This window comes from Corvus hawaiiensis, chromosome 25 (assembly GCF_020740725.1).
Source record: "Corvus hawaiiensis isolate bCorHaw1 chromosome 25, bCorHaw1.pri.cur, whole genome shotgun sequence".
Lineage (NCBI taxonomy): Eukaryota > Metazoa > Chordata > Aves > Passeriformes > Corvidae > Corvus > Corvus hawaiiensis.
Window position 1 is genome coordinate 4,534,584 of NC_063237.1, and position 19,427 is coordinate 4,554,010.

At 56.3% G+C, this 19,427-nt stretch overlaps 1 protein-coding gene and 1 long non-coding RNA gene across 7 annotated transcripts in view; one reads left to right on the forward strand and one right to left on the reverse strand.

Moving 5' to 3' along the window:
- LOC125338196 overlaps positions 1 to 9,149 on the forward strand; it is a 95,072-nt gene extending 85,923 nt beyond the window's left edge. For 4 of the 5 annotated variants that reach the window (XR_007208220.1, XR_007208219.1, XR_007208222.1 and 1 more), the window contains 5 exons: positions 1,675 to 1,970; positions 2,797 to 4,477; positions 4,624 to 4,770; positions 6,404 to 6,593; positions 9,073 to 9,149. This is a non-coding gene — a long non-coding RNA (uncharacterized LOC125338196). The remainder of the gene's footprint in view (positions 1 to 1,674; positions 1,971 to 2,796; positions 4,478 to 4,623; positions 4,771 to 6,403; positions 6,594 to 9,072) is intronic. The other variant, XR_007208223.1, reaches the window with a different exon arrangement.
- The window catches only part of SORL1 (sortilin related receptor 1), a 46,692-nt gene extending 31,472 nt beyond the window's left edge, over positions 1 to 15,220 (reverse strand). The window contains exons 1-11 of one of the 2 annotated variants that reach the window (XM_048328620.1): positions 14,987 to 15,220; positions 6,325 to 6,441; positions 5,909 to 6,034; positions 5,470 to 5,631; positions 4,689 to 4,756; positions 4,236 to 4,416; positions 2,256 to 2,357; positions 1,337 to 1,506; positions 994 to 1,186; positions 702 to 819; positions 132 to 205 (exon numbers count right to left, since the gene is read on the reverse strand). In XM_048328620.1, coding sequence (XP_048184577.1) covers positions 132 to 205; positions 702 to 819; positions 994 to 1,186; positions 1,337 to 1,506; positions 2,256 to 2,357; positions 4,236 to 4,416; positions 4,689 to 4,756; positions 5,470 to 5,631; positions 5,909 to 6,034; positions 6,325 to 6,441; positions 14,987 to 15,205 — 1,530 coding nt within the window. In that variant the 5' untranslated portion in view covers positions 15,206 to 15,220. The remainder of the gene's footprint in view (positions 1 to 131; positions 206 to 701; positions 820 to 993; positions 1,187 to 1,336; positions 1,507 to 2,255; positions 2,358 to 4,235; positions 4,417 to 4,688; positions 4,757 to 5,469; positions 5,632 to 5,908; positions 6,035 to 6,324; positions 6,442 to 14,986) is intronic. The other variant, XM_048328621.1, reaches the window with a different exon arrangement.
- Between the last annotated feature and the right edge of the window lie 4,207 nt (positions 15,221 to 19,427).

A 19,427-nucleotide genomic window follows, 5' to 3' on the forward strand; every position in this document is an offset into this window, starting at 1 on the left:
GGCATTGAGCACCTTCCAGCTCTTGGACTCATATGAAACCACCTTTAATGCAACTTATCTATATTGCTACCAACATTCTCCCTGCTCCCCCACCACCCTGGCTGATCTGGCAGGTGTAAGAGCAGCCTTACCTCTCTCCACCTGGCTCCAGCACTGCTCGAGACATAAACATTGGTTTTCCTTGCCATATTCTTGCCAACGGAGCCTGGGAGAAGGGGAGAAATCATCCTTCTTGAGGAATGCAAAGTGATTGCTCAAGAGGAAGCCAGACACCTCCAAACTATTTTTATCTGTGATTGAGGAGCTGATTTTTCACACTACAAACTAATCCCTTCAAAAGCAAATATTTCAAGGGCTATTACAAGTTTTAAAAGCAGATGGGGGGAAAGCCCATGGCTACAAACATGATTAAACCAAATGTGTGCGTTCTTCAGGAACAGAGCGAGACAAACAGGAATTTCTGAATCTTCAAGAAGCCCTTCATGAGGATCAGGAAAGAGGATCAGAACAGAGCAGGTTTCTCACATCTCTGTGCTGCAGTGAAATGCTCATTCTGTAATTACTGTACAGGGACTGCAGCAGAGAAAGGACAGCAAAATGCACCACTTAATTGCATTTTATAACCTGCTTGTACAAACGAAATAGTGCCAAGCTCCTCTGTCCTGACAACAACACCCCCCGAGCCAAGGGAGAAGCAGTACCAGTGGCAATGATCAGTCCTGGCGCTGACTCCTTGGAGAGGATGGGCATCCTGCGCAGCTGGAAATTCAGCAGCTGGCTCAGGCGCTGGGCCAGGTGGAGAGAGCAGCCCTGGGACAACTGGGAAAGCAGAGCACAGTGGGTCAACATCCCTCCCTCATCCTACCTAGTGCAGCTCTCTCTGCTTGGAAAGGCGAGGAGGGACTCCTTCGCCGTGGCATCGGCCCATCACCACTAGACCACGTCCCCACTTTTTGGGGGGCCTTGTCCCTGTGCCACCCCAGCCTGCGGTACCTGGCAGTCGATGTGCTCCCCATAGTGGGTCTGTGCCGGGGGCTGCAGCAGCTCCCAGGTGCCGCCCTTGTCGAAGGTGATGACGGAGCGCATGTTCTCCTCGCTGAAGGAGCCGTTGATCAGCGTGGCGATGTAGACGCCCTGCACGCCTTCCACGCGGTGGAAATCCGCAAAGGGCTCGTTGGCAAAGTACCTGTGGGGTCGGTGAAGTGGAAGTTGAGCTCCCCCGTGGGTCTGGGGAAGGGGGGATCGTCAGACAAAGGTAATGCATTGATCCAACCTAGCCAGAAATCACAGGTTTTGGTTGATGTTCTCATTCGCCATCGGGTGAGCCCCATCTTACCTGACCAAGGTGTCGCTGCCAGCTCCCCCTGGGCTGTAGTAGAGCACGTTTTCTAGGGACAGGGAGAACTTCAGGCCCTCTGCCTCCGAGATGTAGAGGTTGGTGCGGTTGTTGTCGTGGCTGACACACACAAACACCTGGTCCTCCGAGGCATCAGCGATGTAATATTCCTTTGGGACACAAAGAAGGGGCTTTGTGTGTGTGTGTGTGCACACAGGGAGGGTTTACACACAGGCTGGTTTGTATTTCCTCTTAGCTTCCTTCCAGCTTTTTGTATTTTTTCCATTCAGCAGGTGGAAAATCTTCACTTTGCTTTTCCTGTTGTGTTCCCCCCACAGGGATTCCCGTCCTGCGCTCTGCAAAGCCCCCTGGAAGCACCACTGGTTGCCAAGCCCCATCCGTGCTGAATCTCTGGAGCCCCCTGAGGCTGGGAGTGCACCCCACTGCTCTGCCAAGCACCAAGAACTTGCTTCTCATGCCCTTCTTCATTGCCCCCCCAGCCTGGGGACACCACGGCACATCTGGTCCGTGGATCAAGGACTCTTTGCAAGCCCTGCCTGTGCCCTGGGCTTCCTCAGCCTGCAAGAATTGGATGCTCCAGGCCATGCCAGTGCACCCCACGCCATGGGAAGAGGTAAAGTCCCCAAAAGCAGAGTCAGAGCAGTGGGATCAGCCCCTCTCTGGCATCTGGGCTTTGCCACCAGCCTCCATCCCAGTGCTGGCGGAAGCGGGTGACTGTCCAGGTGCCATCGTGTAAACCACAAGATCATCCCATCGTGAGCCTTTGCTCTGCCACCGCCCCCAGCAGGGTCATTCGAGGTCCCTTCCCTCTCCTGCAGCATCTGGAGCTGGTGCTGACGCCACAGGGTGTCCTTGGCAAGGCAGGGAGCTGGGAGGCTGCTCGGGAAGCACCACTTACCTTAATTGGGTGCTTGGTAACGAACTGTGCCACCCGCATGGGCTTGCGGTTGAAGGAGACCCAGAGCTGGACCGAGGGTGGCTGTGAGCTGCCAAGCAAACGCTGTGCAGAGAACAGGGACACGTTAGCAGGGGCTCTCACCCCCCAGGTCACCCTGATCTCCACTGGGATCACCCAGTGCCTGGGACTTCCCCCTCCCTGCATGTGGGCAAAGCGTGGCAGCTGCCCGATGCTGGGAGCAGTGATCCCTGCTCAGGGTTTAAATTGCCACAGCCAGGGCTCAGCAAGGAGACAAACTGCCCTTCCTGGCCAGCTGGGTGGGGGTCAGCAGGCTGATTTTAATTCCTCCTCTTTCCTCAGAGCACACTGTCCTTTCCTTCCTATTTTTACCGATTTGCGCAAAACAAAAGGCGCCGGTGCGAAGCTGAGAAAGCAAAAAAGCTGGGGGCAACCTATTTCATACAGGATGCCAATGGTGAGGACCTAAACCCAGATCTAGGCTCCAAAAATAAGCGGCCTGTTTTTTTTTTTTTTTTCCCAGGCTCTGTATCACTAAGCAACCGTGCCTCCCACGGAAAGGAGCAGAAGTCAGAGCCCTGGGTGCCGCTGCCACGCAGCCTGTCCTTTCCCCAGCACCGCCCCTGCTGCGGCCAGGCTTGGAGGCAAGTGCCTCATTCCAGACCTGAGGATGTGATTCCCAAATGAGGGGTTTGCAGCCAGCCTCCCTCAGTCTCAGTATTTCCCAGCAGCGTTTGCCATGGTGTGGAATGTGGGTGATTTTATTGATGTTTAGCCATTACAGCTGCAGGAGGAAGCAAGGCGTGCTGCCCGCTGGCCCCTGAGTGCTCCAGAAGCAGAAAAATCTCCAAAGCACCCCCAAATGGAGCTCAAACCCTCTTGGTGCTTTCAGGATGCTGTCCCTGAGCTGAGCAGCTTCTCTGCAGAGACACAAACCACCCCCAGTGTTTCACCCAACACCAGCAGCGAGCCCTCGATAAAATCTCCTGCAAACCACAGAGCAGGCACAGCGCCAAGGGGCCGGGCCCTGGGAGTTACAGACTGTACTACCTGCAAGAGAGGCTTCTGAGAAACTGAAATTGCTCTGCAAGTGCTTCTGTCAGACACCGCTGTGCCTGCTCAGGGGGCCAGAGGTGACACACCCATCACTTTCTGCCTAGGAAACCCTCCCGAGTTCTGCCAGCAGTCGCCCCTAAATAAAGGTTCCTTCTTAAAACAGTCGATGGCAGCTGCAGGGGAGAAAAGCATCTTCTGAAAAGAAAGCTGCTCCTTCAATTCTAGAAGGATCAGGACTTTGTGCCTCTGGTGCTGTTTCTGATCCTCTAGAAAGGCCTTGCCCTCAGAGGAAGCACCGACACTTCCTCGCTTCCTTTCAGGTTTGTCCAAATTTGGCCCACAACTGTAAAAAGCACAGGGAGGCTCTGGCTGCAGAGGGACCAAAAGACCCCTTTTGCTCACCCACATCCTCTTTTCTTAGGAAAACAGACTGAAAATCCAGCTTTCCTTCCAGGCTGGAGCACATTAGGCTGCTTGGACCTCGTCCACGTTTGATGGTAATCTCCTCTGACAAGCAGCCTCCTATAACCACCGAGCTGCCAAGCCACATCCCCCTTCCCCTGCCACCCCCACCCCGATGTCCTTCCCAGCCATCCTGTGGTTTTTCCCGGGTCCCAGCCCTCTGCAGGCTGACCTACTTCTGCCCAGCCTGCCGGAGGCCGGGGTATGGAAACACCACGGGGAGAGCGGCACGGGCAGCCACTGCTGTGTCCATGGCAGCGTGAGCCCACGGGGGTGGCAGCTGCCAGGCAGGCTGGGTGACACCTCTGTGACAAGCTAAATGTGAGCTCTGAAGGCTGTGAGGTGCAGCAAGCAGTGGCGTCACCCCTGGCAGATGCTCTTGCCCGCCGTGGTTCTGCACCACATCCTCGACCCTCGGCGGCGAATTCCTCACGTGTCACTCACCACAGACTTGGTTGCAAACATGTATTTGTCCCTGAGCTGGAAGTCTTCAACGTCTTCCAGGATTATCTCCTTGTTTTCCCGGCTCTGGAAGAAGTCTGTGCTGCGGATGACCGTGGAGGCCCCGGAGGGCTCGTGCCGCTCGATGTACACCGTGCTGGGCTTGTCGTAGGGCTCAACCCCCCTGGGGAGGACAGGGGACATGGTGGGATTGGAGAAGAAGGCAGCAGGAGCAAGGAGATGGGGTGGGGGGAATGGGCAACACCATTGGGTGCCAGTGTGGGTGGCTGTCACTTGCCACCCCGCTGTGGCACATCCCCACAGCGCACGGTGAGGGGAGCAGGGGCAGGGCTGGAACACACCCTGGTACCCGGATTCTTGGTTCCCACAGGGCAGCAAACAACGCAAGAAGTGAGGAATGAGAGAAGACAGGAGCTGGGTGCACGCAATACGTACCAAGAAAAGGACTTCACGTGTTCCTGAATCATTATCCAGGTCTGGCCAAAATCGTCTGATTTCCAGAGCTGCAACGACAAAGGTGAGAAATGCCAGTGGGAGTGGGACACAAACAGACCCAATCCTTCAAGAGACCCAATGTGTCCATCCATGACTACTCTCATGACTTCTTTTCGTGTAGCAGCTCCTGGAGCAGCAGCAAGCTTTCTAACAGAACACCCCAAACAGCAAAAGACTGGCCTTTAGCCTTCTACCAGCAGGATTTCCCACTGTTTCACCTCCAGGTTTTACTCACTGTGTCTCTCTGAATGTGCTGGAACTATTTTCAATCTTTACCCAATAGCTCCCAAGGGCGAAAAAAGTGTTTGTATTCAAGCAGCAATTTGTTATTCAGGACCTAAAGCCAAACCACAGGCCCACATGAAACACTGCAGAGGTCATCCTGCCTCAGCTGCCAGGGCTCTGTGGTGAGTTATGACCACGATTGTTGGGGTGATGGATACGGTCGGGAGCAGCGTGGATGGAGGAAAAGGAAGGGAAGTAAGACACCCATCCTGCAGGTATTATATCCTCATTCTCCAGAGGTAGGAACAAGAGAGACTGTAGGGAAGGGAGTGTCCTGGCCAATTTGGGACAGCTCTGTGTGCAAGATCAGACACCCTGAATGGCCAAAGCATGAACCCTGGCACAAGGCAGGGCGGCTCTCAGCTGTGGGGGACATGGGAATGTCACAGCAGGGCAGGGGTAGGATGCTGGCTCCCCACCTAAGCAAAGTGCTCACCTGCTTATTAGGGTGAGACCTGTCAAAGCCCAAGAGGAGGTTGGGGTTCCTGCTGTGCAGGAGGAGGTCTGCTGCTCTGAAGGGAATGGAGAAGCCTTGGATGGTGTTGCAGAAGTTGGTGGTGATCCAGAGGTACGGGGCGAAGGCGTCCACAAAGATGTACTGGGAGTGGAGGGACAGACAGGGGAGAAGGGAAGGTCAGAGCAGAGCTCAGGCTGGCAGCGATGAAGACAATGTCCCAGGGGAGCCTTTGGGAGGGCAAACTCCGGAGGAGAAGAATTTGGCTGTCCCAGCCACCCCTCTCCCGCCACACTCTGAGTGTCACCAAGCCATACAAGAAGTGCCTGGCACATGCCACCTCTGCCCCAGGGACAGCCCAAGGGGTGTGCAGGCTCCCTGTGACAGCAGGGATAAAGCCCCAGCTGCCACGTGCCCTCACCCTCTTGTTGTCGGCCGGGCTGTGGTAGAACTGGGCAATGGCCACCTCGCTGCTGTTCCCCCCGTCAAAGCTGAACCTCTCCGAAATCTTCTTAAAGCTCTTCCCATAGTCATAGGACACATAAACCTGCAAAGGAGAAGCCCCAGAGTGAGAAGCACAAAGTTCTGGGCTCCCTTCTGACAGATTTGGTGGAAACTCACTAAACTGCAAGGCTTTGAGATTTCCCGACCATGCCTTGAGCCCATGGGGCAACAGAGGATATTAAATTATTTTGTCCCTCTCTACCCAAACTCGTGGGCCTTTTTTTGTTTCTCAGGACACAAGAGCAAGTCAGGCTGTAGCTCAGCAGCCACCATCACCTTGCCTGGCCCAGAAGCAGAAGGTGCACCTGGACAGGGCCAGGGGGTGTTACTTACATCGCTGTTTTTGGGACCCAGCAAGGACAGGCTGTCCCTGGCCAAGGCCACAATCACGTTGCTCTTCTCTCCTGCCCAGTGAACGACCATCTGATTGTGGGAATCGTTGAGGCTGACCTGCAACACCAAGGGAAAGGACACCCTGAGTCACAGCCTCAGCCACAGCAAGCTCCCGCTCGTGCCACCCCTCCTTGGAAATACCAGACTTTGGGAAAACTCATTCAAAGTGGCATCTCTCCTGAACGTGTAGGCAGAATGTGCCTGAAAGGGTACGTTTTCCCCTTATTCTTCCTCCGAAAAATAGGATTCGGGGGATGATGAGAAAGAAAACTCACACCAAGGACTGAGAAGTGTTTGCAAATCCAGGCTGATGAGGCCACAGGGAAACAGTGGCAGCTTTCTGCCTGACGGGAAGCAGAGGGCCAGGCACTGATGCCTTCTCTCTGGTGACCAGTGACAGGACTCGAGGGGCTGTCAGGAAGCTGTTTCAGGGGAGGTTTAGGCTGGATTTCAGGGAAAGGTTCTTCCTCCAGAGGGTGCTGGGCACTGCCCAGGCTCCCCAGAGAATGGGCACGGCCCCAAGGCTGCCAGAGCTCCAGGAGCATTTGGACAGCACTCTCAGGGTGGGATTGTTGGGGTGTCTGTGCAGGGCCAGGGGCTGGGAACCTTCCAGCTCTGGATATTCCACGATTCCAAAGGCCCTGCCGATTTCCAGCGCACACACGATGCCGTTATTCCCGTGTGTGCTGTATCTGCCAGCAAAGCGCTGGTTTCTATGGGGAAGCTCTCGCAGCATCACCACAGTGGGAGCTGAAGGTGCAGGACAAACCCTCAGTGGCTGTCACCAGCGAGCAGGGACAGGCAGGCGTGCTGGGAGAGCCGGGGACAGCAGCTCAGCTCGGCCATGGATGGGTGCCCCACTCCCTGCAGCAGAGGACGTGCGTGCCTGAGCCCTCGCACGCCACAGCTCAGCCCAGGGCTGCTAACCCCGAGCTCAGGGCCTCGGGAAACTGTAAAAATACAGGGATAAGCCCTTCTTAGGCTTGATAACCTGCAGCTCTCGCTGACCCCGGGATCAGCGAGCAGCACCGCCTGGAAGAAGGGGCTGCTTTAACCTCCAGCAAGAGAAACACTTGGAAAAACAAGGTCTTTATTCTGTGAGACCAGGGAGGGGGGGAGAGCCAAGCAGAAACCCTCAAATCCCTCTTATGCAATAGGCTCACAGGAGGGGAAAGAGAACCGAACTCAGCCCCGGCAGGGAGCAGCCCCCGGGCCCGGTGCCCCCCGGCTGCCCGGGCAGGGACCCCCTCACCGGGCAAACCCCGCCGGAGCTCCGGGCCACGAACGCGGCGCAGATTTAGGTCAGGCAGCAGCATCAGCTACAAAGCCACGCAGCCGGAGCCCTGCGTGCCCGCCGGAAAAAAAAAAAAATTAAAAAAAAATGAAAAGGAAGACACGCTGTTTGAGGATGCAGGGAAACAGGGCGGAGAAGGAGGAATTGCTGCTGCCCGCTGAGACAGCCAGCAGACAGCCTCGGGTGTGGAACCAGCGCAGCTCTGCGCTCCCGCTCCCCCTCCCCTCCTCTGGAAGCAGAATAACCCCGTTTAAATCTCCGACATCTCTGTTGGTTATTTTGGGTGCAGCTTTTTTGGGTGCCCAGCTGTGCTCGGGCTGGAGTTGGGCACTGTTAGGAACACAAAACTTGGCCCTTTGGATCCTCTCAGTCAAGAGGGGTTTGTTACTCAGTGTCACTTTTAATAGTACTGCTCGTTTGTTTGGTTTTTTTTTTTCCCACAAGAAATCAGACACTAGGAGTTTGAAAAGCAGGAAAACCAAAGGAGACTCCTATCTGCACCTTGATTGAACCTCAGCAGTAAAACTCTACAGCTATTCTTCTTGTAAGATAAAGCAGACAGTGGGACTCCTTTTGGGAGACTTCGAAAGAGCAGTAAAACCCAAAAACCAGGGGCAACGTGTTTGGGTTCAGGAGAGCCAGCTGAGCTTCGTTAGTCCCTGAGGAGCTGGGTGAGCCCAGGCAGCCTCACTATGGCAGGGCCCCTATTTAAAGGCAAACTGGAGGCAGGCAAGGTTTGGCTCCCTGGTAGGAGGGAGGAGTGCTCAGCAGGAAGGTTTGGAGCAGCTGGAGAAGCTCTTAGTAGAGGGTGTAAAGCCGGAGAAGGCAGCACAAGGATGCTGTAAGTCTCCCAGGAAGGGGTTGTACAGCAGTGGCTCGGGTTTAGGAGCTGTGCGGTTTTGTGTTTGCCGCCTCGCAGCCCCTCAGAGCTCCGTGGGGACCCCGGTGGCTCAGGGGAGCACCAACCAGGACCCCACAGACAGCAGCTGGTGTCCCTTTAGCCAGGATGGGGTTTGTGGAACAGCTTTGCAATAAGGCTGCTGTTAGGGACCCTGCCCTGCTGCTGTGGCACCGTCACAGCGTCCCCACCTCCCCTAGCAGGGGACACCTTCCTGGGGAACTGGTGTAACCTCTGAACAGGCAGTGACTGGTGCTTAATGGAAACAGCATTTAGCATAAATTCCACTTAATGGGGAAGCGTTTTGGTCTTTGCCAAGCCATTAAGTGTATATGAAATATGCATGAAATTCTAATTCGTCCTCCTAATATGTAAGGTGCCAAATGAAGTCCAGGAGGTGAAAACTGGAGCCAAGACGCAGCAGAGGCTGCTTGTAGCTGTAGTTAATGTAGTTAATGTTTCTAGCTTTGCTATGTGTTTATTTCTTTGTCAACAGCATCTTCCAACAAATGAATGCCCTACAGGAATGGGACGGGAAGAAGACAGCCCCTGGAGCTGCCCTCCGAGAGCAGGTACGAGCTTCAGGGGTGCAGCTCCAGGCTGGGCTGGCAGAGGGGATGTCTGGGAGCTGAGATGGGAGGGTTGCCCTGCTGAGCCTGGAGAGGTGATGGCTGTCAGTAACTGAGGGGACCTGGGTGGGTAGAGTGCAGTGCTGACTCCTCGAGTGCCCCGAGCTGGGAGAAGAGTCCTGATCCATGTTCTTTGGCACCTAAACACCAGCTTCCCTTCTGTCACGTCCCTCTTGGTTGCCTATGCCCAGCTTTGGAGTTTGGAGGATTTTGGTTGTGGAGGTGGCTCACCCCTGGCACGTGACAAATGTGAAAACCGGGGCTCCAGCGTGGTCAGGGGATGAGAGACTGGCAGGAACAGCTCCTCGGAGCTGCTCTCAAGCCCTTCCCTCCCCAGAGCACTCTCAATCCCAGCCTTGGAGCCCCTGCTCTGCATGGGAAATGTGACTTCCCCATGCAGAAATCCCACCGCTGGCTGTGGTGAGCTGCCAGCAGAAACATCGTGTGCTGGCTGATTTGTAACAGCAGTGACAAGTGACAGGACAGCATTAGGGGCTACTCCTGGTGTCCAGCGGGGCTGGGAGCTCACTGTGTGTATCCCTGGTTTGCTTTGTTGAGGATTAATGCTCCAGCTCTAGGGCTGGGACTGCAGCTCAGGCCGGGCGCTCACGATTCCTCAGGAGGTGATGCACTGTGACAGCTCAGGGGCTGAGGCTCAGTGCTGTAAAACTGAGTGCAGAACAAAGATTCCTAGGGATCACTGGGGTGTTTTCCCATCCTCCAACTGACCCACAAACAAATGCAGTTCCCGGGGAATTTCGAAATAGTTAATAAGTTATTACTACTGTTTGATAAGTGAGGCTGGCAGGGAGCAAGGGTCCTCTGCGGCTGTGAGCGGCTGCTGAAACCATCCAAGTGTTGCCATCAGCTCGGATCACAGCTTCAGGGCTGCCAGGACATGCGTGGAGAAGGGGAATGGGCTAAATATTTTGATCCCAGCAGCTGGGGGAATGAGGATGGGGCTGAAGAAGGGGTCAGAAGCAAAGCTGCTGCCCGGATAGCAGAGGGTAGAAAAAGAAAAGGTGCTCTGACCGTGCTCCTCCTCATTCCAGCTCGCTGGAAGCTGCAGAAGACAAGTGCCAGGCCTTTCGTCCCCATTCCCTGTGCCTCCCCCGGCAGGGCTTACGCAAGAGCCCGGCCCCAGAGTGCCATGGGTGGCTCCTGCGTTCCCGGCACGCCGCGTTCCCCGCGCGCTCCCGCTAAAGCTTCATTACGGCACCTTCTGCTCTGCTCCCGAGCATCTGTTTCCAGCCCTGCCATGATATTTTAAAATACAGCCTGTGCCTGCCGTGGCGCTGCTTGTGGCTTGGACTGAAAATGCCAGGGTCTGAAATCATTGATATGAAACACGGGTGACTCATTTTGGAGAGCGCCAGGCCCCGCGTTAATTTAGTTAATACTGAAATCATCCGCTCGCAGGGCTGTTTTCTCTCTGCCACCACCAAGAGAGCTCTCCCTGAGCTGTTGTTTCCAGGAGAATGGAAAAGGTAGGGGAGGGGGAAGATTGGGGTCAGGACAGCAATCCAGAAACAACCCCAAAAACAAGCTGGGCTCTCCTAAATTGATAGAGGGACAGGCATGTGATGGGAATGGAGGCTGCCCCAGCAGATTTGGGAAGGGCTGATGAAATCCACTCCCCCATAATGAAGGATGAAGGTGGCAGAGAAGGTCTAAAGTGCGCCATGAGCTTGTCATTCCCGCTCTGGAAAGCTTGAGCGATGCCCCTGGGACACCACAGCGTTCACAGGATCTGAGAGGAAGCTGCTGGAGGGGAAAAACAATGGATAAAACCACAAATACCTCTCCCAGCCACCACGGTGCCAAGAGCAGGAACTGTGTGGCTTCCAGAGATCGAGCTCTGGCAAAAAGCAAATGCCAGGAGCGAGGAAACCTTCTTAGGGTGGCCACAAAAGACCCAGCAACGGGGAGGGGGACCTGCTAACACAAAGGAGGAAGAAAGGGACATGGCTGAGACATGCTGTCACCAGCCAGGGCACCTCCAGAAGGTTAAAGTCTGATCTGGGAAGGGCTCTGCCAGGCTGGCAAAGTAGGTCAAAATTAAGTACGGTTCAGTTGCGATGCAGGATGCAGCGTGACTGATGTCTGTGCTCCCAGGGCTGGATGGCATCCGCCCTGCAGAGCATCTCTGTCTCCTGAGAGGAGCAAGGCTCTCTGCCAGTTTTGCACGTTTGAGAGGAGGTTATCTGAGGTCTCCATCAGCACAGAGGGATGGGCAGTGTCAAGGTCAAGTGGTGGGCTGATAAGAGGTCAGGTCATAGTAAATAGCCTGGAAATGATGAAAACTCGGTGCTTTCCTCAAAGGCAGGGTTGGTTATCACCAGGAAACAGGAAGGTTGGGAGCAATGAAGTAGCTCCCCCCAGAAGGGGAAGAGAAAAATGATGCTAGGGCAGAACCTGACACTGGTTCAGGGGACAGGAAGGCACAGAGGTGACAGCCACACGAAGGTTATGGGCACAGGGAGAGGCTCAAGCCTTGCAGTGGCAGCAGAGAGGGGAAGTGGCTGCCACAGGAGCCACCAGCACTTAGAGAAGATGTCTTTTGTCCCAGCGTAGTTTAAGGCAAAGACTTCTTGTGAGCTATGTGCTTTAGGGGGTGGCTTTAGATAAACCCTTTCCAAAGAAGGGCAAAGGATGTCTGCAGGTAAAGGTCAGATCTGTGTTAGCAGTGTAAATGCTCTCAAAACTCCCTTCTCCCCCTCAGGACCAGCAGATCCAATCTGGGCTCCTGCCCCAGCATTTTTCCTCTCTGTCTGTCACAGCCATGACACAACACTCGCCACACAGCCGTGCCCATGGTCACCCTCCAGCCCAGCACACACACAGGCAGCCAAAGTGGCTGCTTTTCTCTCCCCTGTTTGTTGCAGCCCATGTGGTTCACACCCGGCAGCCGGGATTTATGTGGGATGGTGGGGAGGTTCCATGGAAATGGAGAATCCTGGAGCCAGGCCCTGTCTCCAGGTCTGAGCAGGGATATGTAGGCAGGAGCACAAAGGTTGTGAGGGGACAGGAGGGTGGGGGGCAGACCAGCCACTGTAGTGGTGACCGGGGGCTGGTGCCAGGAGCAGGAGGGCAGGGTGAGGTGCCGTGCTTGAGGAAAGGGTTCAGGGAGCCCTGCTGGCCCCCAGGGGGTGAAGTTTTCTTGCCCTGGCGATGCTTCTCTGCTGTCAGTGGCATCCTAGAAAAGTCCTGTCTTGTGTCAGTGCCTGCTTCAAACAGTCTGTCCATTGTAACCCTCACCAACAATCCCATGGAGGTGAGGGCTGTGCAAGGGAACAAAACCCGCTCTGTCTCGGAGCTGACGGACGCCAGAGTTGGGGTTTCAGTCTCTTGATTGCTGCTGCTGCAGAGTCAGAAAAACCAAGGAAAAGCCACAGAGGGGGTTAGGCTGCTGGTCCTGTTACTTGGTGATGTTCCTGGAAAGTTTTGCTGCAGCCTGCCCAGCAAGGATGTGATCAGCAGTGAGGGTCCAGATAAAGAATCCAAGCAACATCCTGTGCTTGCGCTTTGGTGTCCAAGGCAAGAGGGCTCCAGGCCTGTTCCTGACAGTGCTGAGTAAGCGGAGTTTGGCTGCTGAGGAGCTACAAAGGGTTTGGATGTTCTTCCCCTGCTTGGTTCCAGACAGAGCGGTGCATGCCTCCCTCTGCTCCCCTGATGTCATCACCCACACCAGCAGCAAACCCCGCTCTCCCGCACCCCTGAGCTGAGCCTGGGCCCTCAGCTGTCCCACCAGCCTGTTTCAGGGCCACTGTCGAGAGCCAGGAAAGGGCAGGGAGTTTTGGGGCACGAGCCAGAGCGTAGCATATGGCCAAGTGACCTGCCAAAGGCACGGGAGTGGGATGTGTCCCAGATAAGGGACTGCAGTGACACGGCATGAGGATGCTCGGTCCAAGCACTGCCCCTTATGCTGATGTCCCTGAGAGGAGGAGTGCTTTGACTGCACGATTTTCTGCTGGGATTGGAGTGCCAGAGAGCTGGGGGAGGGAGGTCATGGGGCTTGTTGGGTGCTTGTGACCAGGCACGAGACCCCTGAGCACGGTGCTGCACAGCTTTTCCGGCTTCCCAGGCATTAGTGACTTGTGTGGTCAGATCTGTAACGCAGCCTAGGACACACGGGCTCCCTCTGGTCCCTTTTATTAAAACAGACCCCTGATTTAAAGCACTGCAGCACTTGGGAGAACTCAGGACTGTTGTTTAATACCAAACAACTCTTCCCGGTGATGCACCTGGGCTGTAAAATTTGCCCCAAAGCAGAGGAAGGAATGGGTGCTGTGTGCTTTGCTGCCAGTGAGAGCAACTCCATTCTCCAGGCAAATCCCCTCTGGAAGCTTGAGGCAGTGAGAAAAGCCCAAACAATGGCAAACTGTTGAACTCCCACTGCTTCCTATTAGTCCTGTCCCAGATGGAGACAGGGTTACTGCACCCTCCTGGATCTGCAGCTCCGTGCCCAGGTGACAGGGACATTCCTGCCAGAGCAGCCCTCTACCTGGCAGGTGGGCTGGATGGAAGGCACGGGGAGACAGAAGGGAAAGTGCCACCAATGTCTCTCCGTAGATAAGAGACAAGTGTCATGTTTTCTTCTAAAATGGGGTAGCTGTGTTATGCTAAAAACAGCCAAACGCTGAGGAGGTAGAGGAGGCGAAGCAGATTTTCAAGGGGAGGAGAAGCAGCTTTTCCCTAAACAAGGGAACAGAAGGGCTTTAGGAGCAGCACCAGCCCTGCATGTGCCCCTCCAGCAGCTCCAGGGCTGGCCCTGCCTCATGACCGGCTCCTTCTCATCCTACGAGTAGCTAAAAGGGGAAATTATAGAGCACCCCGGGGGAAGGCACTATCCTTCAGATGCCACTGAAGGCTCGAAGCCTCTCCTCAAGTGTGCCATGTCCCTCCGTGGGCTGGCTCCCCCCCCTCCCCACCAGCATGTTGGGCACGTGATGGGGACACAGGCAGTGTCAGCGAGGAGGAACAAGTAGGGCAGTGAAATGTAATCCAGCATGTGGGGACATCAAAAATCAAGTAGAACCTTTAAGGCTGAAGCTTTCCACTGCTGAAAGTCCGAGTGTAATTTGTCATCCCCCCCCCAAAAGAGATGGAAAAGAGGGGGTGAGGGGGAGCCCTCATGGCAAAACTTGCCAGTGAATCGAGCCCGAGCAGGGGTACTTTCAGAAACAGCAGTTTCTGTATTTTCCTGCAAAGAGCAACTCCGCTCCCCTTCTTTTCCAAGGATCAGTAGAGGATGGCTCAGACACGCAGAGCAGCCCTTCTCGCGGGGAAGGACGCGGTGCCTCGCCAATAGCCATGTCTTCCCCGGCGTCACCTCTCCGTGCCCGGCTCCCACCGCGAGCATCCCTGGAGGCGCCGCTGCCCCGGCGCTCGCCCGCGGGGACTCGCCGTCCCTTCCCGGCTCTCAGCGGCGGGGATGCCCGGCCCGAATCCCCGCCGCGTGCCCTTGGCTGATCCCGCTGGGAGCGCATCTCGCCGGGAACGAGCCCGCAAGTACCACCGCGAACGTGACCGCGGCGAGCCGGCTCTGGGGGAGCCGGGGATGCGGGGAGAGCCGAGGGCAGGCGCCAGCGGCGCCTAAACCCGCGCTGTTCTCACGGAGCCGCGCACCCACGCACCGACCCTTCCCCGGGCGGGACGCGCCGCGACCCCCGCGGGAGGATGGGGAGAGGGGGTGATGGATGGAGCGCGGTGGACGGAGACCCTCCGGGGGGGGGGCGAGCCGCGCGCGTGTCCCCCTCCCCACGGCCGGTGCGGGCTCACCTGTCCGTACACCTGGATGGGCTCGGGCGGGCGCGGCGCGGCGCGGCGGCCCCGCGGGGGCTCTGCGGGGGCTGCGGGGGCCGGCGGGGCGCGGAGCAGCAGCAGCGGCGAGCGGGAGCCCGCGGCCGCCGGCAGCAGCAGCAGCAGCGGCAGCAGCGGCAGCAGCCGGCGGGGGAGCGGAGCGGCCCGGCCGGCCCCGCCAGAGCTCCGTGTCGCCATGTTCGTGCCGCCGGGGCCGGGCGGAGCGGAGCGGGGCCGGGAGGAGCGGAGCCGAGCCGAGCCGGGCGGAGCGGCAGCCGCGCCGCCGCCCGGAGAGAATGTGCATGGGCAGCGCTGCCGCTGCGAGCCCCCCCCCCCTCCTCCGCCGCTCCCCGCGGGCACGGATGCTCGGGCCCCCTCCCCTCTTCTCCGCTCCTTCTTCTTCTCCCTCTTCCTATTTTCCTCCCTCTCGTTCCTTTTCTCTCTCTCCGGAGGATGCTCGGGTGCCCGTCGAGATGGAGTGAAATAAGTTCAAGTGAATTTCTGTGAAATGGAGTAAAGTGGAATGAAGCAGCCAGAAATCGAGTCAAAGGGAGCAAGAGGGAATGGAAGGAAACTGTGTTGAAGTCAATGAAGCTGTTTAAGGGGGTGTGGAGTGACAGGGCAAAGGGGAAAGGCTTCAAACTGGTAAAGAGTAGGGTTAGATGGGATGTTAGGAAGAAATTCTTCCCTGTGAGGGTGGTGAGGCCTTGGCACAGGGTGCCCAGAGCAGCTGTGGCTGCCCCATGCCTGGAAGTGTCCAAGGCCATGTTGGACAGAGCTTGGGGCAACCTGGGATAGTGGGAGGTGTCCCTGCCCATGGCAGAGGGTTGAACTGGATGGGCTTTAATGTCCTTTCCAACCCAAACCATTCTGGGATTCTATAAAATAAACTCAAATAAAATAAAAGCACTGCAGCTGCTTCTCTCTGGGGGAGGAGTGAGGTTTTCCCCAAAAAAGCCGAGCCGCATTTTTCCTCCCCCTTACATCCTGCAGGTGTGTCCCCCAGCCCGGGGTGGGGGCCTAAAACACCCCAGGACTGGTGGGAAGTGGCGGAATTGTCCGGGCTGAGGTTTGATGGAATCACAGTGGTGTGAACCATAAAATCATGGTAATGGGGGTTCAGGTCCTTGCTGCTGAGTGTGATGAAGAGCTAAGTCCACTTCTGGATGGGAAGGTGAAGGTGTGGATGGATGTCAAGTGGAAAAGGTGCAAATTATTTCTCAGGTTTTTGTGACAGAGCATCCCCATGGTACGATTCTGGCAGCCCTCCAGAAGCCTTTATCTCAATTTCCGCCATCTTCTTACCTGGGCAGAGTTGGGAAGGTGAGCGAGACATGGTGGGAGTGGGAAGCCAGAGACCCTCAGGGTCTCTCCAGGGCTTTCTGCCACCTCTCCCACCCATGGGGGTGGGTTTGAGCTGTGCCAGTGGCTGTGTGCTTCCCATAAAACACTGGCATAGGTGACATGCCCATAACTCACTGGTGCAGGAGATGATGCTTGGTTGGTTATGCAGGGACAGCACAGGACTGATGCCAGTGGCCATGACTCTGATTTACTGGGGCAGCTCAAAGTGCTGGACTCCCAGGTGTGGGGATTCCCCTGGTTCTGCTCCCCTGGTCACCGTGCATCCCTTTCAGAATGCAGCTTGTTCCATCCCTGCCTGGGGCTCGTGGGTGTTCTGGGTGTTCCAGCGCAGGGGTGGGAAGGCGGGGCGAGGATTTGAGGCAGGAGACTCAAATGACACTGGGAGATGACAGGAAAGTGGAGCTGTGCTTGTTGCTCAGCCCCAAATTGTCTCTCTTAAGCCAGGGGTGGTTTTTATGGGCATGATTTTGCTGCTAAGAAAAGGCTCTGGCCTCTTGTGTCTCCGAGGTGCTGAGAACAGACTGATGGCTTTCAACCCCTCTGCCTCACATGCTGTGCACCATTCCAGCATTTCCATCAAGGAAAATGGATGTGGCCCAGCAGTGAAGGCATGGGAGCCTATAAATCCCATGGACAGCCCCGAGGCAGTCTGGCTCCCCCTTATTTCACTTGCCTTAACAGCAGGAACATTGTTCAGAGCTTTCCCCGAGGTGCTTTCACTTAGAAACCCAGTTAGTGTGTTTCAATTATCGGGTCAATACAATTATAAGCCCTCCTAATAAAGCTTTTAGAGGTCTTGACTCAGGGTAATGTCCCCCTGGAGGACAGGAGGTCACCGTGGGTATGGGCAGAGTCAGTGAGGGAGTCTCACTGTGTGGGAATCCCTGTAGCCAGTTGCTCTCTGGGCCAGATGTGGTGGGCAGGTGAGAAGGACTCAGAAAGGACCTGGAGATGAGGAATAGAATAAGAAATAGGAGGAAATGAGGAACTGCCTTTGCTGAGGTGCTAAATGGAGGAAAATGGTGTGGGGCAGTTTGCTGTCCCTCTCCCAGCCCTTGTGTCACGCTTCTTGCAGGGTCCAAGAAGGGTCCCTGTCCCCCTGTGGGCTCCCTGTGGTGGCACAGGGAGAGAGCTTTAGCCAGGAGCTCCTGGGTGACCCCAGCCCTGGTAAATGCTCACAGATGAATGGCTCTTTCTTTGTGCAGGGAAACACACATTTCCCTTGCCAAGGTATTTTTTGTTTCTTGAGAAGAGACGTAAAGGGGAGAGGGGAACAGTGCAGAGTTTATTTTAAGGCCCATCTGGATTTCATCAGCAGCAAAAGCTGTGAACTCCAAGAGCAAGGCAAGGAGCCCCTGGCCCCCTGGTTTTCCTTCCCCTCTTCCTCGAGACCTTTCCCTGTCTCAGCTTTAGAGGTCCCAGAGGGTTTAGGGGACTGAGGGGCTGCAACAGCCACTCCCCACAAAGCCTCACTGAGACAGCAAAGCTGCTTAAAGGAACCATTGCTTGTTGCTGGAGATGAGTCAGGGAGCAAAAGAGGGATGCCAGGGACAAGAACCAAAGACATCACCCCATTCATGGCCTTGGTCTCAGAGCCTTCCTCAGAGGATGATGATGGTTGTAGGGTTTCCTGCAGGGCTCAGGGCTGTGTCAGAGGCACCCGGTTGTTGCATTCACACCCCAGGGGTCACTTTGTGTGCTGGGGTCTCTCTCAGGAGGATGTTCAGTGTGTGGTACGAATGTGCCCTGCCCTGATGTGTGGCAGAGCATCGTGTGGGGGCTGAAAGGAGGGAAGAAAATGCCCCGTGTGGGGTGGGACAGGGAAGATGTTGCAACAAATCAGCAGCAAAGGCTCCGGTGTCAGGAAAAACGTGGGGAATGGGCTCATGGAACGGGCGCAGGGACACCCCGTGTGTGTCCTGTAAGAGAAGCAGCGGCAAAGCTGCTCCTGCCCCACACTGGGGGAACGAGGAGGAGGAGGAGGAGGAAGGGCATCCACGCAGGTGCAGCTCCAGGGATGGCTGTCGTGAGCAACATCCCCATCTTGTGGCAACAGCAGCATCAGGGGAGCAGAGCCAGAGCTGCTGCTCTCCGCGCTACAGTGCCCCAAGGCCACCGCGGGGGACGCGTCCTGTGCCGGCAGCCTTGTGTGACCGGCAGGACACGCTCTCCCTGTCCCCGGGCTTTGGGGTACTGCAGATCCATCCCGGTGGGAATGCCAGGTGCCCAGCATTAGGACCGTGGGAGGGTGCACTGGGCACCAGGAGTGATGGAATTTCATCCATTGGATTTTACTTCCCTGCAAGGACCCAGCTGCCGAGGGTCAGTGTCTGTCCCGAAGCTGCCCAGGATGGGGTGCCCAGGCATTAGGCTCAGCAAAGGTGAAAGGATGGGGTGATGAGAAGCCTGGGGCTCTTCCCAAGGGCCTCATGTGGATTGGGAGTCAGGCCCGTGGCTGGCCAAGGTCAGTGATGTTGTCACCGTGTTTGATCGGGGCCCTGGGCAGCGCTCCAGGCCCCAGGTTAATCAGCAAACAGAGGTCAGGGGTCCTGTCCAGGTGGGGAGAGCGAGTTGGGATGGGCAGATGAAAGTAGAGCATGGCCCAGGCGGGGCACTGTGCTGGCAGGACGTGGGACAGGTGTCCCTTGTGCTCACCAGGTGCCACATGGTGCGGTGGTGTGGCCTCGGGCCACTCCTGCCTGGGGACAGCAGAGACTGGGTGGGGAGCACAGGGGCTGTCACCACAGCAAGGCACTCAAAGAAGGGCCTCTGTGCCCAGTAAGGGCAGCAGGGCTCCAGTGACTGGTGAAACTGGGGGACCAGGGGATGGGAAAGCACAAGTGTCACTGGGACGTGGTTAACCTAAGGAGGTTTGGGGGACTGGAGGTGGCTCTGGCCACTCCAACTGTATTTTCCCCATCCTCTGCTGTTTTAGCCCAAATTTGCTGCCAGCACAGCCCAGGTCTGTGACAAACCCCTCATGGGTGCTGTAGGGCAGAAACAGGCTGCCCCAGGAGGCTTTGCAGGAGCCAGGGAGAAGGGACCAAACAGTAGC